At 40.5% G+C, this 18,715-nt stretch overlaps 1 protein-coding gene across 10 annotated transcripts in view; it reads left to right on the forward strand.

The window, feature by feature from the left end:
* Positions 1–18,715, forward strand: part of DOCK10 (dedicator of cytokinesis 10) — a 180,824-nt gene that overhangs the window by 76,390 nt on the left and 85,719 nt on the right. For all 10 annotated transcript variants that reach the window (XM_072143057.1, XM_072143060.1, XM_072143053.1 and 7 more), the window contains one exon: positions 12,937–13,026. In XM_072143057.1, the coding sequence (XP_071999158.1) occupies positions 12,937–13,026 (90 nt within the window). The remainder of the gene's footprint in view (positions 1–12,936; positions 13,027–18,715) is intronic.

The following is an 18,715-nucleotide window of genomic DNA, read 5'->3' on the forward strand; positions in this document are numbered from 1 at the left end:
GCAGGTAATGTGTGACAGTTTCTACAGCCAGCACCATTGTACAAAAAGTATTATATAAATCCCTATCCACCTATATGAACTCTCACACACATGAAGTTTGAATCTGGGCCTATGTACTGCATCTCTATGTGTGCCATAAGGAAAAGAATATGTCAAATGTCACTGTGATATAATTTAGTGTCAAAACAGATAAGAAATGTGAACCCTGAGTTTCCTACATCCTCTTTCCTTGCCTACTTGCCGGACCTGTGCTAAACCGCAAGTGACAACTGGGCGCAGGTCCCTATTCTGGATAAGTGCACGGTAAGAAAGACAATGACAAGGCAAAGTCAGACAAACCAAATCAATAACCAAGATAGTGCCGAGGTATAAATTGTAAGGTCAGACTCACAGCAAAATCTCAGCAGAGTACAGTAGCACAGAAACCCCAAGTAGTGACAAAAGACAAGAGAGTTCATTTTTCAGACATTCAGTTTTTATTCTTTAAAGGGGTTGTCCGAGTTTGGAAAAAAAAACTATATGTGGCCGGGAGCGGGCTGGTTAAAACAATAACGCTGTACTTACCTTCCGGTGCCCTCCGGTATCCAGCGCTGCTGTCGCTCCGGTCCGGCCGCCATGTAAACAAACATGGCCGCTGGAGCAGCGCTGGACTCAGATTCTGGCCGGACCAGACAACCTTCCGGCCCCCATACACAATGCAGTGTATAGGGACGGATAGGCGTACCCGGCCACGGCCGGCCGGAAGCTGAATGCAGCGCTGCTCCGGCGGCCATGTTTGTTTACATGGCGCCCGGACTGGAGCGACAGCAGCGCTGGATACCGGAGGGCACCAGAAGGTAAGTACATCTTTATTGTTTTAAGCAGCCCGCTCCCGGCCACCTATAGTTTTTTTTCCAAAACTCGGACAACCCCTTTAATAAACTTCTAAAACAATGGTATGTGTTCAATGCCGCTTACAAAAGAACAATGTATATAGCAAAAGAAAAGTGTAGTAGAAACATAAAGGGGGTCATTTACTAAGAGCACGATTCACGTTTTCCCGATGTGTTACCCGAATATTTCCGATTTGCGCCGATTTCCCCTGAATTGCCCCGGGATTTTGGCGCACGCGATCGGATTGTGGCGCATCGGCGCTGGCATGCACGCGACGGAAATGGGGGGGCGTGGCCGAACGAAAACCCGATGGATTCGGAAAAACTGCTGCATTTTAAAAAAAAGTGTTGCGGAACTTGCACTTACCTTCACTAGGAATAGGCCGGTGAACTTGAGCACGTTCCGATGCTCTTCAGTGCAGCAGCGCCACCTGGTGGACGTCGGAAGAACTATCTTAATGAATCCTGTCCGGACCCGAATCCACCGCAGAGAACGCGCCGCTGGATCGCGAATGGACCAGGTAAGTAAATCTGCCCCAAAGTGTCCATCAGGTAAATAGTCATGATATATATAGTTTTCCATCACTCTAGTTCTTTTCATTCTAGCTTGTGCTGAAGTTAAAGATTTAACACATTTCTGGTGTGGCAGTGTCTTTTCTCAAAGATTTACTTGTGGAGCTTGAGTTATAATGCTTAATGTTAGAGAAAGAGCTATCCAGTCCTGTAGATGACTTGGCTGCTCATTTATTATGAATGAACAGTGAATGGTATCATCCACCACAATAACTGTGCTTTCTCAAGGAAAACAAAGCAATCAGCGCTGGCCTAAAGAGTGCCCCTGCAGCAGCTAGGAGGGCTTCTCTTCTGATCTATCTGCTTTATGAGTTCTGTCTTTTTCTTCATCCTTTTCCTTCTCACTGTGAGATGATGGATACAAAGGTAATGAATCTGCAATTCCCATAGACAGAATGGGGGCGTTTTTCCTGACGTGTTACCCGAATATTTTCGATTTGAGGCGATTTTCCCTTAATTGCCTCTGGATTTTGGCGCACGCGATCAGATTGTGGCGCATCGGCGCTGGCATGCACAAGACGGAAATCAGGGGCCGTGGCCGAATGAAAACCCGACGGATTCGGAAAAACCACCGCTTTTTTTTTTAAAAAGTGTCGCAGGACTCGCACTTACCTTGACTAGGAATAGGCCGGTGAACTTCAGGGCATTCCGGCGGGCCTCGGGGAACTTCAGCGCAGCAGTGCAACCTGATGGACGTCGGAGGAACTACCTTAGGGAATCCCGTCCGGACCCGAATCCACCGCAGAGAACGCGCCGCTGGATCACGAATGGACCGGGTAAGTAAATCTGCCCCTATTTATCCTGATGAAGATAGGGACATATGTAGGTCTATTTTAGCATTTGGGCACTTTTGACATATACATTGGACACCTACTCTATAAACATGGGGTGAACATTACCTTAAATGTAAGGTTGAAAGACAGTGGGGGAAGTTACACCTTGTCCCTTACACTTCTCTGCCACAAAACACCAGTAATATATATATAGCACAGGACAGGTGATTGGCCATTGTTCAGACTATTAGGTCCGCAGATATACATTATGAATTCGTAGGTTATGTTCATATCTCATTTAAAATACAGAAGGCGGATTCCTGATGTGTCAGGGATGGGTTAACGTGTTTCACTAAGGTTGCCTCTGTCTGCCAGTAAATGTCTATGGATACCATTAAACGAGAAGTGAATGTAGCCTTAAAGGGAACCTGTCATCAGAAATTGGCCTAATAAACCACTACCAGTATGTTGTCAAGCAGTTGAACGGCTTCTAGATCATGTTTTTTCATGACCCAACTTGGTGGCATCATCCAGAAAATCAACTAAGATGTAAGTTGGATTTATAAAGTCAGGGAGGTGGAGAGTTTAACATTGAAGTCAAGCTCTCCCTGCCTCTGAACACCTCCTACCATGTGATTGACATCATGCGCCAGACTTCAGGAGATCTGATCAATGATGTCCCTGGACACAGGACCATCACTTATAGTGAAGGGGGCGTTCTAAGGCAGGGAAATAATGACTTCATTGTTAAACTCTCCTTCTGCTTGACTTCATAAAACCAATTTACTTTGATTTTCTGGATGATGCCAGGCCATAAAAGAAACATAATCTATAAGCTGCTCAGCTGCTTGACAACATACTGCTAGTGGTTTATTTGGCCAATTTTTGATCACAGGTTCCCTTTATTATTGTGGGGTTGAGCAGACCCTTTCAGGTTTGGCTTTAACAAGTTCAGGTCCAGGTACCCGAACCCAAAGGGCTCATCCCCAGTGATACCCTTTAAATGCTGGCAGGAAAGCCAACAGCAGCATTTAAATACCGTCTGCATGTGTGCACCACCATTCATCGTATTGTTGATGGTGTGATGTTATTAGGGGGTGACGATCCTAGGAAAAATGGCACAGCTCTTGCGCTACAGGTATTTAATTTTAGCCATCTGCATATAAAAAGTGAACAACCGTTTGGTCCCGGGGGGGACGGGGGGGGGGGGGGGGGTTGGAGTTATCAGGTAAAAATCCTTCTTACTGTTTCTCGCACATCATTATGGTGGCTTAGATAGCTTGATAAATGTGGTTTCATTTTAGGCATCTCAAGTCTTAATGGCTGAATTGAATTTGTAACTTTTTGAAAGTAAAGTCCCCAAAAATCTGCACATTTGGTGTGGAGAGTAGTATCACTGTAGTTGCATCAGTTTTCTGTTGTCAAATTGTCTGAAAAGTGTCTGATTGATGTCCACCAAGTCTGCCGCTTTTTGCCTAACTCTTTCAATTTTATGTCAGCTTACTGTCAACCTGGATGTAGAAAACAGATTTATGGCGTAAATCCACTTTCTGAGTACTGGAAGGAAATTTCAGGGATCTAGTCTTCCAGCATTGTAGTCTTCTATGATGCTACGGGTCCTGCTTCCATGTGGGACCACTGTCCTATACTAAAAATATGAATCTAGTATAGGACACTAGATTTAAACAATGATGGCAAACGTATAGTTCACCATAGTTGTCTGTTGGGGAGGAGGCTTAAACAGTAGAGAAAAGAACCGGCTCAACAAGGTCACCCAGGGAGGCCAGAGCACTATTGGGGAGTCCTTGCGTCCTCTAGAGGAAGTCTCGCAAACCAGATGCCTTAGGAAATTTGACGGCATTGTGAAAAAAGGCAGCCACCCACTATATGACACACTACTGCAGCAACGGAGCGACATAAGTCATCGCTATCGCCAGGTGTGTTGAGGTTCCACAATTACTGAAGGCAATAGAACTATTTAACCATAGGCTGGCGAAAGCGAAGAACTAAGTCCAGAGTCGGCTCCAGATTTTGGTGGGCCCCTGGGCGACAGAGCCTTAGTGGGCCCCTTCGTGGGCCGCCCTCCAGTGGCCACACTGTCCACCTCCCCCTGCGGACACGCTGCCCCCCCCCCACTGCGAACATGCTGACCCCCGCTCCCCCTGCGGACACACTAACCCCCCCTCCCCCTGCAGACACACTGATCCCCCTCCCCCTGCGGACACACTGATCCCCCTCCCCCTGCGGACACACTGACCCCCCCTCCCCCTGTGGACACACTGACACCCCCCCTCCCCTTCCCCAGTGGACACACAGACTTGGGTTGCAGTTTGGGCACCTGGCCACTAAAAGGTTCGCCATCACTGAACTAGGTGTTACCATTCTTCTTGCCAATAGGCTATGTGCCCACACTGTCTAACAATGTTTGCTCTGATTGGACAGTGTGTATAGAGATATTCCACTGATCTGATGGTTAGGTGATGCCCCAATTTTAATTTATTCAGACATTTCAAGGAGAAATAACAAGGAATAGTATTCCTCTCCATTGCTGTTTTAATGGAGATAAAAGTTCTCACTCTAACAGACATGAAATGGGAGGTCTTATTAATCTTTAGGTTTTTAGTACAGTTGCTGTGGATTGTCGTTCATCTTCCAAAAGTTTTATGTTTCCATTCGCCTTTAATATAAAAAATAAAATCTCCTGACCTTACTACTTTAACAGAAGTATCCTGTGTGTGCAGAGACGGCAGATACATAGTGTTTAGCTCCTAACCACATTTGGCCACATCTCCTTTCCTCTTCCTGTGACACACCGTAGTCAGATGTCTACATTGACTATATCCGAGTAAGATCACCCAAGTTCTTGTGGTTAGCTTTGTGCACAGAAGCCACCACCAGCATACAGTCTACTGGTGATACTCTAGTTGCTGATCACTGAATCTATATTATTTATTATTTATAGTAGAGTCTGATGTATAGAAAATGCCTAATGTATAAGAGCATTGTGTTCCCAAGTATAACCAGTCACAGGGCTAGGAATCATTTAACCTGGGGCAAATACTGAATGTACCATCCTTGTATATATATTTATATTATATATATATTTGTTACCATGTTTTCAGTTTACTGCATCATATGGCAGTTAGTTTTTGCATAGAATATCCCAGATTGAGTGACTTAAAATGTGCCATGTGTGGATATGCCTCTTCTTTTTCTTATAGTCACTTCGGATTGTCTTATTCTTTTATTTTGTGATAGTCTGGAAATGACTTTAATGGTAGAAGATAATATATACAAAGAGGTAAAAGGAAGTAAACATATGTGTTTAAGGTTTTGGAATGCCTTTGAGTGAATGGTCTATCCAGAGTCCTAATAAGAGATTAGCACATTTTAAGACTGGAACACAAAGATGGACACAGACTGGTGTCCCACCAGACTTTCCCTACCTACTTAGAAGGTGGCCTGTAACTTGGTGACAGTCCCTACTTAATTCTAAATGATAACTACAGATGAGGAAAAGACAAACAAACAAGAAAGAAGAGCAGTCAGAGCCAAGTAGTCATATCCCTGATGAAGCCTTGAGTGGTGCAAGACGAGTCAGGAAGTGCCGCACCCTAGGGTCTATATACCATCCTACTGCTTGAGGATTAATGTGGCTTCTATCTTTGTTTATCTCTGGCTGATTTTTCCCTGATACTTGATAATGAGGCATTTACCTTAAATAAGAGACTAATTTGCATATGCGTACAAATGGCATAGATTTTTTGGTTGGTAATGTTGGGGACTAGAAAAAAAAATTCCAGTTGTGCTGGAATCAATGGACCAGAGCCTAGTAAATGATGCAGAAAGTTGCAGTTTGTGAAGGTGATAAAAGGTCTCATTTTGATTCATGTATGCTTTATGTGGTAGAATGCATTTAATATGTCCATTAATGCAAATTTCAGAAAACCATATTTTTCCTATTGCACAAATCAGCTCTTTCTGCTGCCTCTGGGAAGTGAAAAGAGCCATAAGCAGAAGACACCATCCATTGTATATTAGCCAATCCAGGGAATGGCAGTTCTCTTCAATGCAATGAAGGAAAAATTCTGTTTCCTGCTCTGTCTACTGTGTAGGTTTGGGGCTTGGAGGTTACCGAAATAGTTGATCATTGCATGGTCAGGTGAAAGACCGTCCCCAATCCTATACTGATGACTATCCAAATACAGGGCTGGTTAAACAGGCACTGGGTGCTATTGATGGAGTAGAAGACTCATAATCCACATAACACCTGCCTGGCCTGACTCCATTGGAGGTACGCCACTAGTTGTATGATTGCGCTCCGTATAAAGGAACCATCTCTTCCCCATTTTTACTCTTCCTATAATTTCTATAAATACATATGTTCCATTTTAAAGCACGATTAAGCTGCACAATTTGTAATGATATAATTTCTAACATGCTTGCTGTTAGTGAATGGAGAATTAGGAGAATATATATGTATAAAAATAGACATTTCTCCACCTACCAGCTTCCTACTCTTCTAGTATATGACTGATTGGGTCATATACTACTCGTACAAATCTAGGGAAGGGGGATAAATTAGTTGACGAAAGAGTATCTGCATAGAAATAGTGAAAGACTCCAAGAGACCATGCTGCTGCTTCTAGTATGTATTCTCTCTTACCATAGAGCAGGATTCAGCGTTAACGACTAATATTTCATTTCCTCCATGCAGCATTTTAACAAGTACCGCAAAGAGATGGGATTAAAGGGTGTTTCCTGAAATTTGTATCAAGGAGTTGAATGTTATTAACATATCCAAATGAGTTCTGTATCTCTTATATCAGGGGCAGTAAAGCCAAGCACACACCACAATGAGATGTATAAAATAGAATAAGGTTGAGTACTTGACAAATGCAAATACGATTTGTTGACTTGAGGAAAGATCTATTCATGCACAACATAATCAAGACTGCATTGAAGTTTAATGGGTTTAAACTCATTATTTTTAAGCATCAGTCACTGTTCCATCAATATATAAAATCAATCTGTGCAGAGCATTGTAGGATCCTTGGAGCCAGAACATTCTGACCTCTATTAGGATAAATATCATGCACTCAGCAAATGTATCATTATATGCATAGGTCATTCCATCCTGGATACAGCATGTGTACTTATTTTTTATATCCTTCTTAGGAGAAAGACTTAAAGGGGTATTCTCATCCTGGGTATTCACAATCAGTTTGATAAATCTTCCATATATAAACATTTCTTCCATTAGATGTTATTAAAAAAAATGTTCCTGTGTGAAGATAATTTCTCATAAATGTAGTCATTTTGTCCCTTAGAAACAAGATAGATTCCTCGGATACGGCCACCTCTGCTGGATGGATTTCACAAATAAACAAAAAGTTTTTGTATATGAAATGTCCAGGAGTTACTGTATGTCCCACAGCCATCCTGTGGTAATGATTGCTGAATCCAGGAGGTCAGGCAGAGCTCAATAGCGCATGTCTGGCCACCGCTGCCAGAGTGTGACGTGGTCGTAACCGAGGAAGCCATCTCGTTTCTAAGGGACAACATGGCTACATTTATGAGAAATTATCTTCACACAGGAACATTTTTTTTACTAACATCCAATTGAAGAAATGTTTATATATGGAAGATTAGTGAAACTGAATGTGAATGCCCAGACGAGAATACCCCTTTAAGGGTAGCCTTAAGGGGGTTTTCTGGCCTGTAATTGTTTGTAACCTATGTATAGTATAGGTCAGTAAAGGGGTTTTCTTACACATTTCCAAAAAAAAATCCTTATCAGAGGAAAAAAAGTATTCTATTCCCAACCAGTAGTGTTAACAGGAGTAGGGGGCCATAACATGGTAAGTGTAGATTAGCACAAAGAGGACAGCCATAAACTGACAGCTCTGTCTCAATAGTGGCTGTCCAAGCAATTTTCACACACCTCGCTCATTATCCGAAATGTTGGGTGTGGCATCCCAACCTGGTTATGGAAAGGTACAGTGCCGCACGTGTCCGGCACTGTATCGCTCTCATACGGCGCCGTGCGCCCATTGCCGTCTATTGGGGACATATATACGCCCTATATATGTTGACCGTATATGTCCCCCATACAGCAGTGTGAATGTAGCCTAAGGCTAAATGCACAAAACTATTATATTTGGACGTGTGCTTGCTATATGCATTGGCTTCATTCACTCATGGCTTGTGATTGGTATTAGAGCTTTGTTGTTTTGCCAATGAATTGTGGCACTGAGTAGTAAAAAATAATAATCTTTAATTACATAGCGCCATCAAATTCTGTAGCGCTTTTCAAATCATGGGGGACATGGATACAAATATAATATTATATTACAAAGAACAAACAGTCATACGGAGCAATAGGAGTGAGGGCCCTGCTCACAAGAGCTTACAGACTATGAGGATGAGGTTGTTGACACAAGAGGTAAAAGAGACTGTATAATGGTCCAGCCATTCTTTATAAGGGAACAATATAAAATCATTTAATAAATAATTTAATAAATAAAAAAATCTGCTGCTTGAACCAGCCATCGGCCGCCATCTTATTTACAGGGTCCACGGTGAAAAAGACTGGAGAAAAGCCTGGAGCTTGGTATCTATCTGCTGTTTGATAGGAGATAGGACATAGGATGGATTAGTAAAAGGAGAGTTGACATTTCATGCAGTTAGCGAGTATGATAGGCTTGCTGTATTGAAATACAGCACTGGCACTTTAACTTATTCAATCAGGCTGCCCTCTGTTTTTGTTTTTGAAAATTCTTCTGACTTTAATAAACTATAAAATGGAATAAAATATAAAATAGACAGAATGCTTTCTCATAAAACGATATATCAAACTTTTCAGCTCCTCCGGCTCTTGAGGATGCTGCCGGCAGATACAATTGCATTTTTCATGTTCTCTTTAACAAAAAACACCAACTTTTTGAAAGTGATGGATGACCTTGACTAAACTTCTCCCGGAGTTCTACAGAATAACAAGCTTTTGGTATGGCGATTAGGCTGTCTGATGCATGTGAAACTCTTGTACCCCAAGAGAGGTTGAGATGCTGGTGAATTTTGTATAAAACAACCATCAATACAGTAGTTTTTATTCTCATTTGACACTTGAATAAAATAAAGTTGTTTACTTCGAAACATCTTACAAATCTTGAGATGCTAAGAATATAATTTAACTTGCTAATAAGAGCTTTTTGCTGTCTTACCTCATTTGTTATGACAGCTTTGCTACTTAGAATCAAATATTTTTGCATATTTATACGAAGTAATAGCACATACAAAACTGAAAAACCTTGGGGAATCCCACTATAAATGCACCTGCCTGAAACTGAATGTACTGTAATTATCAGTCCTTGCTCTGTCGGACAAGTGCACTAAAGACTCTGAGGTGCAGCTGAGGTGTAAGGTCAAGATGCTTCAGCACCTCTAAATAGTACACAACCAGGAATTTTTATTGTTCCTAGAACTTTAGAGCAATATTTTTATTTTTATTTGTTTAATAATGCTAAAGGATTAAATGATTGAAGTAATGGACAACATGCCCCCAACTCTAGCACAGGTCATGCTTTTAAACAAATAAAAATGGACAAAAGGTTTCTCTGAATGCATTCTATCCATCATCATGTACATTCTATCCATCATCATGTACATTCTATCCATCATCATGTATCTTCTATCCATCATCTTGTACATTCTATCCATCATCTTGTACATTCTATCCATCATCCTGTACACTCTATCCATCATCATGTACATTCTATCCATTATCCTGTATCTTCTATCCATCATCTTGTACATTCTATCCATCATCCTGTACACTCTATCCATCATCATGTACATTCTATCCATTATCCTGTATCTTCTATCCATCATCTTGTACATTCTATCCATCATCCTGTACACTCTATCCATCATCATGTACATTCTATCCATTATCCTGTATCTTCTATCCATCATCACATATCTTCTATCCATCATCCTGTATCTTCTATCCATCATCACATATCTTCTATCCATCATCACATATCTTATATCCATCATCATGTACATTCTATCCATCATCATGTACGGTACATTCTATCCATCATCTTGTACATTCTATTCATCATCCTGTACACTCTATCCATCATCATGTACATTCTATCCATCATGCTGTATCTTCTATCCATCATCATATGTCTTCTATCCATCATCATATGTCTTCTATCCATCATCATGTATCTTCTATTCATCATCATTTACATTCTATCCATCATCCTGTACATTCCATCCATCAACCTGTACATTCTATCCCTCATCATGTATTTTCTATCCATCATCATGTATTTCTATCCATCATCATGTACATTCTATCCATCATCCTGTATATTCTATTCATTAATCATTTTGCTATTGTTCAACATAAGCAACGATTACCCGTTTTTTATTGGGGATTTAAACAAGTTTTGGTCCTAGTGACCTTTCCATCTACAAGGCCTAGACCCCTCCCTAACTTGCAGTGATCAAAATTGTCCATAGATGCCTAACATGAAACCACAGATTTTTCGTTAGTGGTTAACAGTGGTCCATGTGAACAAGCCTCACTCGCTGTAGGAATTAGTCACTGTAAGACTCATCCACAATTCTTCACTCAATTGAATGAATTTCAGTAACAGCACATAAGTAAAAAGTCCCTGATAATCACATATTCTCATAACATACTATAGAAAGCATCCCATTCACATATGGAAAACCACAAATACTCAAACATTATGTTGATCACAAGAGCAACGGGAAACCATAGTGACTCATCCAAAACATCTATAATTACTAGACAGGACTACAGTTCAACATAGACAATGTGGTTAGTGAATAAACATGGTATCCAAGTGAAGAAAAAAAAATAATGTTTATAGCTTGGGCCCCCATCACTTGCACCCCTTGCAAGTGTTATAAGAGTAGCAGGAGGAAATATCTTGAGGGACGCTCTAATTTTTAAAAAATTTCTTATGTGCAAAGGACTTCAGTCACATGTTTCTATTTATTGTAAACCTAATCTAGCTATTGTTTCCTGAGAGGGTGTCCTGCTTGGCTGATTATTGTGGGATTCCGATAAAGTGGTGATATAACATGGAAATTTGCACTACTAGTATTCATGTTGTTGGAGGATCTTCTCAGTCACTCGATCCTTGTAGGAAGTCAGGAGGCATGGTTGCCTGGTATTCCTGCACTGTGGCCTGTTAGTAGCAGGAGTGTCTTTTGTGTAAGCATTTGTGCTTGTATCAGTCACACTTTATCCTGTTCATGAAGCAGAGAGAGTTAGTGAGATTAATGAAAGTATCAGTGAATCAACCACTGCAGAGTTAGACTGCACAGTCGTATTGTGCACCATATAAATCATGCTGCATATATAGAGTAGTGTACAACTGTAGAGTGTACTTGAGACCAGCTATTAGTTGGTCTTGCTTCCAAATTAATTATGCCTCTTCCTTTTCCTGAAAAGTTGGAAAACTGCACACAAATGTGGCACAATTCTTTTTAGGTGCAAATTATTCTAGAATTCTGGCATTATGCACTAGAGCAGTGATGGCTAACCTATGGCACTGGTGCCAGAGGTGGCACTCAGAGCCCTTTCTGTGGGCGCTCAGGCCATCACCAGAGAGGACTCCAGGGATCTTCCTGCAGTCCCAGACAGCCCAGGACTTGCTGTGCACAGAGCTATTTTAAAGTGACAGCTGTACCTGGGACTATTTTCTGCTTTATTGGTGTCCTCAGGTGCTGGTATCCATGAAAATTGTGACAGAGAAGGGAGTATAAATCATAAATTAAATTTCTGTGTTGACACTTTGCAATAAATAAGCGGGTCTATGTTGTAGTTTGGACACTTGGCACTAGAGATTAGCTGGTTATATACTAACTATGCTACATACTAACATGGAGATAGTCAGAGCTGTGGATCTGTCAGTTGAAGGTCCATAGAACCTGGGAGCTACCAGTTGTTCTGTTCCAAAAAGGTCTCTAAATACACTGATAATGAGTCCTCATAACATGGTAGCAATGGAACCTAGTGGATTTCACCAAGGCTTCACAGTTACTGAGATTTCTTAAGATGTACTTTTTACGGGAGGCCGTGCTACTCATGTCTGTGGACTAATAATCCACTTTAACCCTAATTAAATGTGTGAGTACAAATACCAAATACCCCTCAGTGTTAACTGATTATACAGTACATTTAAACCCAAACAGGCTTGGTGATTGAAGGGTTAAAAGCAGTCCACAAAACTTTCACTTTCTATTCTGCATTCTTCTATACATACTGAGTTGGTTCCTATTCTCTTTGAGCTACTGCTATAACCGGAAACACCCAAGAAACTGGGGGAAGATTTCTCACCGCTTTTTATATATTTGGTGTTATCACTGATACAGTTTAATAAAGATGCTTATGTATTACTAAAATTGAAAAATAGATCAGTAGAGTGACACACAATACGATTTTCCCCTGACAACAAATCATAATCATGGAAACAATATGGAGAAGCAAGAAAAGCATGAATTCATAATTTAAAATATATGGAAGGAGATTAATGTAGCCAAATGCACCATATTATGCAACAGCTTTAAAAAGTGTTATAGAAGTGTCAAAAATGTGCAAGAATGTATTAAAAAAAAATAGAAAATGTCTTGCTAATTTTTTTCCCTCTCTCTCCATTTTACATCTACAGGTGGAAACTATTCCCCTTGGTATTGACACGGTGTATTCTACTGTACCCGAGGATGCAGAACGAAAAGCTGAGCACTTACTGGTCAAAGAGGTAAGTATAAGTCAGTACAATTGTGAGAAGGAATATGAATTATTTTGTGGGAGCATAAAAAGAAACAAATAACATTGGACTCATCATATGATGGACGCCAGTAATGCCTATAATGGGGCCCTGTGTCCCCTGGTCCCCACCATGATGTTCATCATTTTGGCAGAAAGGATAACTGTAATGCTAAACTCTTCATCCCATACTATAAGACAGTATGGCAGTATATGTGTATTTTACTACTCATACATTACAATGTGCTGATAGCACATTGTAATGCATGGGTTAACCCGAAGTAGCCTCGGCTACCATGGCGCCCAAGCGTCGCAATCCTTTTGAAGCCGCCGCCGGCGATCAGCGGGAAAACACCCACGATCGGTGCTGGCACCAATCGCGGGTGTTACCGGTAAGCCTTTGCTGCAATATGCAGCAAAGACTTACCGGCTATGGAGAGGGCTCAGCGCATGCTGTTACGTCACCGGTCGTGAACGGGTTAAGGATTTCACTGTACGCCCCAAATGACATGTCTACTTTATTCTTTTCAAAATGGCAAAAAAGTGCCATTTTGGACTTTGAGCACTATTTTCTGTTAGGGCTAAACGTTGTGAAAAACGTTATTAGATTTTCATAGATCGGGCATTTTCGGAAGCGGTGATACCTAATGTGTTTATTTTTATTGTTTATTTATAGTTATGTAACTTCTAGGGAAGGGGGTGGTTTAAATTTTTTGTTTTAAATATAATTTTTTAAAACTTTTTTTTAGATTGTTTCTTTTTTACTATTTTTCAGACCCCCTAGAGTATTTTAACCCTAGGTTGTCTGATTGATCCTACCTTATACTGCCATACTAGAGTTTGGCAGTACAGACGGTCCCCTACTTAAGAACACTCGACTTACATACATTCCCTAGTTACAAACGGACCACTGGATATTGGTAATTTATTGTACTTTAGTCCTAGGCTACAATAATCAGCTATAACATTTACCAATGGTGTCTGTAATGAAGCTTTATTGCTAATCCTGATTCTTATGACAAAAAGTTCTGGTTGGGGTTACAATGATAAAATACACAGTTCCGACTTACATACAAATTGAACTTAAGAACAAACCTACAGACCCTATCTTGTATGTAACCCGGGGACTGCCTGTATATGGAGATTTTCCTCCTCATTCAAAATGGCACATTGTAAGGAATCGGTTGAAATGAGATAGCAGCGAGTCTTCGGAAGACCCGATGACGTCACAGGGAACAACAATCTTTTTTGAAGCCGCAGGCTGTGATTGACAGGTTAACACAAACATCCTAACATGCTATCACTGATTGCGGGTGTTAAAGGTAAGTATTGGCTGCAATATGCAGCAAACCCTTACTGGCTATAGAGAGGGCTCAGCCCGTGAGCCCTCTCAATTCGTCAGTGGGTTAATGTTATTTTGTCTTGGCAGCCAGTCGATCATTGGAGACTTTGGTAAGGGCAGTCTCAGTGGAGTGATTAGGTCAGAAACCAGATTGTAGTTTGTAGTTGAGGGAGTTGAAGGAAAAGTAGGTGGATAGTTCCAGATGGACAAGTTGTTATAGCAAACAGAAGAAGTAACATAGGGTGATAGCAAAGAGGATAGGTCCAGAGAAGTCTTCTTTAGGATGGATGTGATAGTTGAATGTTTATAGGAGGATGAAACTATACTAATGGATTTCGAAAGGTTAAAGAGGTGAGTTAGAACAGGAATGAGCGCAGTGGTGAGGTTAAGGATAATATTTGGCGTAATTGGGTCAAGCATACAAGTTGTGAGATGACAGCATGGAAGAAACTTTCTCATCAGTGAGGGAAGCAAAGTTGATTAAAAGTTGACACTGTTACCAGTTAGGGTGTCTGGTTGTATTGAGAGTGATTGAGGCTGCAGAGTTCCGAGCTGAAGAAACTGTTGTCTTGTAGGAGGTGGCAGCAGTTTCTATCTCCTTGCATGAGGAAATGCAAGTGAGAAGTAGAAGAGTTTGAAGATGTCCAAATGTTTGAGATTCCTATATGAGCCATAGGATTGTGAACAGCAGGAGTGGCTGAAGCCAGAATGGTAGAGAAGGTGAGTAATTTATTATCAGATAGGAGGTGGGTAGTATTAGAAAGGTTGGATATGGAACAGAGGTGGGTGAAAATTTAGTTAAGCGTGTGGCCCTCTTTGTGAGTGGTTGAAAAGGACCACTGTGAGAGGCCAAATAGTAGCTAAGAGGGAAGAGTTTAGAAGTAGCAAATTGTCACCAAGTTGATGGAGGGGATGTCAGATGAGAGGAAGTGAAGAAGTCAGGTAGTAAAGTGGTCAGTAAACGTAGAGGCCGAGCCTGAGGGTCAGTAGATGAGAGCCACTTGGAGGTTAGATGGATCATAGATCCGGTTGTAGTGCACTTCTAAAGATGGAAATAAATTTGGCTTAAGGAGCTAAAGAGGAGTTAAAGAGATAAAGGTGAGATTGGGCTGAAGGAGCAGTTGTCTGACAGGAGAACGCCAACTCCTCCATCAGAATTCTTGTGAAAAGGAAAAGAACAGGGTACTGAGTGGTCACTGCTCCTGCCTGTGGGTAATTGTGTCTGTTTTTCCTGAACTCTTGCAGAAATCCTTTTCTTTATCATTCATACTAGGACTTGTGATACCGTGGTGGTGCTCTATTCAAAACATAAGGTAATGTCCATTTAAAAGTGAAGAAAAAGTAGAATGGCACTCACCAATATTCTTCTTGTCTCTTCCGTTATTAGACAAAATACTAACATACTAAAAATGCATACACGGGGAGGAAAGGAGACATGTAGGGCATCACATGGTTACAAGTTTCACACTCAAAGTGCTTCATCTGGTTAGCTTGTTGCACAAGTAACCAGATGAAGTGCCTTGAGCGTGAAATGGCTGTAGTTCACTTGTAACCATGTGATGTCCTACATGTCTCCTACCCTCCCTGTGTATGCATTTTAGTATGTGAATATTTTTCTAATAAAGGAAGAAACAAGAAAAATATTTGTGATTCCTATTCTATTTTTTCTTCACTTTTAAATGTACATTACCTTATGTTTTGAATAGAGCAAAACCAAGATTTGTGAGTAAAGTGAAGACATACGAGAGGACAGCAGTGTCTGTAAGAGTTAGCCACATTTCTCTTATGTTCAGAAAAGACCGTTGCCATGAAATGAGGAGGTCATGAATATTGGTGAGCTTGTTGCATACAGAGCATGCGTTCCCTACCGCTCCAATGAGAGAAAGAGGAGGAGGTGGTGGAGAGGAGGCCAGATGGATATGTTGTAGATTAGAGTGGTTATAAGATTTGGATTGTATCTATATGTGATGGGAGGCAGAAGTAAAGATGGGCACTTGTTTAAAGGGTCTTGGATTGGAAGAGATATCACCATCTGCAAGGAGAAGTAGAGATAGCGATTGCAGGTGAGAGAAGGATAGAGAATGAGGTAGTTGCTCCCATTTACAAAGCCGGTGTGTAAAGCTCAGGTAAGGGTCAGCAGAGCTCATTAGATGTGCTGGCAGAAAACATGGCTATATTAAGTAATTCATTTGCAGGTGGTAGAATATAGGGATAATGGTGGAGATGTGAGAATAGGGGGAAGATGATTGTTATTGTTCATTCAGATCTTGTTCTTCCTGTTTGCCTGACAAATATATTTAGATTTTCGTTGGAGAGGAAAGTACAGGCTACCAAGCTTTTGTATGGTTACAGTAGATGCCAATTGCTTTGTGTATCCAATGGTATCAGTTTTTTCTAAAAACAAATGGTATCTGCCAAAACATATTTGTTATACGTGATGCGAATAGATTGTGCACTGCTGTGATTCTATGTTAAAAGAATTTAGCAAAATATGAATCTAAATATGTGAAAAACAAGTCAAACCAAGGACATTTTCCTTCAGAGCAATAAATAAGCTGTTGAGTATTAATACAATTCTCCTCTGAAAAAGAACCATTATTTGTACATTTGCAGGTCAGTGCTTCCTGAGCATATTACAAAACAAATTTAATTGCTCAACTATACACATGCCTCTCTCACTATCAGGTGCCTGATTATAGGGGTGTACAGATACGAGTCACATCCATTGCCACATCCATATCATAAATGGCATGTGGTAGTTGGGGCGCTGCCACAGATTTCACATTGGGGCAAGGAAACTCAAGTTACTTCTCTGAAAGCAGGATTAACACAATGCATCAATCCCAGCATTCCCCAGTGGAGTCATTAGCAATTACAGCATATACCGGGTCTAAAAACATGTTTTTACAGTCATATTCATTTCAGCAAGCTCTGAGGGATAGTCAAAGCTAGAGCCGAAAAATAGAAATGATTGGTTCTTGTGGGCAAGCCATATAAATGTGTTTACATCAACAAAGTGATTATTGGCAGACAGAAAGGACAGAAGCTATCTGTCTAAAATATCATCAGCGTATAAAATCTACATTATTGAAGCAAACCACAAAGTCAAAGCGGACAAAGGGCAATACTCTCTGAGGCATTATCTAATATCTGTGACGTTTACCTGTAATCATATTATAACTTATCCCTGGATGTGGATGGCAGAGGTGCGGTAACTCTGCACTATCCATTAATAATTGTGGATAGAGTAAAAACAGTAGAAAATAAGCTATGTTTTATCATAGGGATGAATAGTTCAATTGATAATAGTAAACTTTATCATGTACTTCATTAAGCCTTTTTTCTGCTACTTCTTTCTCCTGTATTGAGCATTGTTTCTGAAGTCCAATATACAACATGGAGCAAAGAAAAGGAGGCTAAAGATTAAATCTTTTCATGCCTAGAGAATATTTCCCTTAATAATTCAGCCGTCTAAGGAGATTAGGTCATTGGGCACTTTATCAGGTTCCCTTATCTCTCAGCTGTCATTATGGAATATGACAGAAAGTTGATTTACACAATCTGCTTAAAGGTGTATTTCAGGAATAAGCATGATTCATATTGAAATGGGTCATTAAATATAAGCTACTATGTAATTAGTTCTTATTTAAAATTTTGCTCCCTTTAGCAGAAAACTGCCATTGACTTAGACTATGATAATAAATAAAAAGCTACCTGCCCTTTAATCAATCCGTTGATTTTAACCCTATGGAGGAGACACGTGAAAGAAGATGGCTTCTGGTCACATGTTCGCATCACATGTCCTGCACCTGCCTGGGCAGGTCATGTGATCACCACTATGTTTGGCTGTAGTTGGTTCTTTGTAGTGGCCAGTGTTGTGGTGAGACCCATCTCCGTGGGACAATGTGCAGTGATGGCAGTAACACATCATTAATATAGTAACAGTAACAAAACAGTTTGTTACATCATCACTAGGAGCAGAGCATAAGAGGGTGGAGCTGTTTCTGAGAGCTGAGGAATCAAGGGAGTTGTAGTTGTAGATGTTGGCCATATTGGAAATAACTCTGCGCATATAATTTTGTGAACCATAAAAGCAAACTATTTAAGCTTTATTTTGTTATTCATGGCCATAGTGTTGGTGTATTCATTTATTTAAAGCATTATTTGTATCAGACGTTTGGATTCCTAAATTACCCCTTTAAAATAGGAAGAAAGAAAGAGGAAAAAAAGGTCACCAGAACATATTTATTTAATAAAGTATATTGCAAAGTTTAATGTTATCATCTGCACTATTCATTTAAACAATTTTGATAAAATTACTTTAAAATTAAATTTTCTA

The sequence above is a fragment of the Engystomops pustulosus genome, chromosome 3, assembly GCF_040894005.1.
Source record: "Engystomops pustulosus chromosome 3, aEngPut4.maternal, whole genome shotgun sequence".
Lineage (NCBI taxonomy): Eukaryota > Metazoa > Chordata > Amphibia > Anura > Leptodactylidae > Engystomops > Engystomops pustulosus.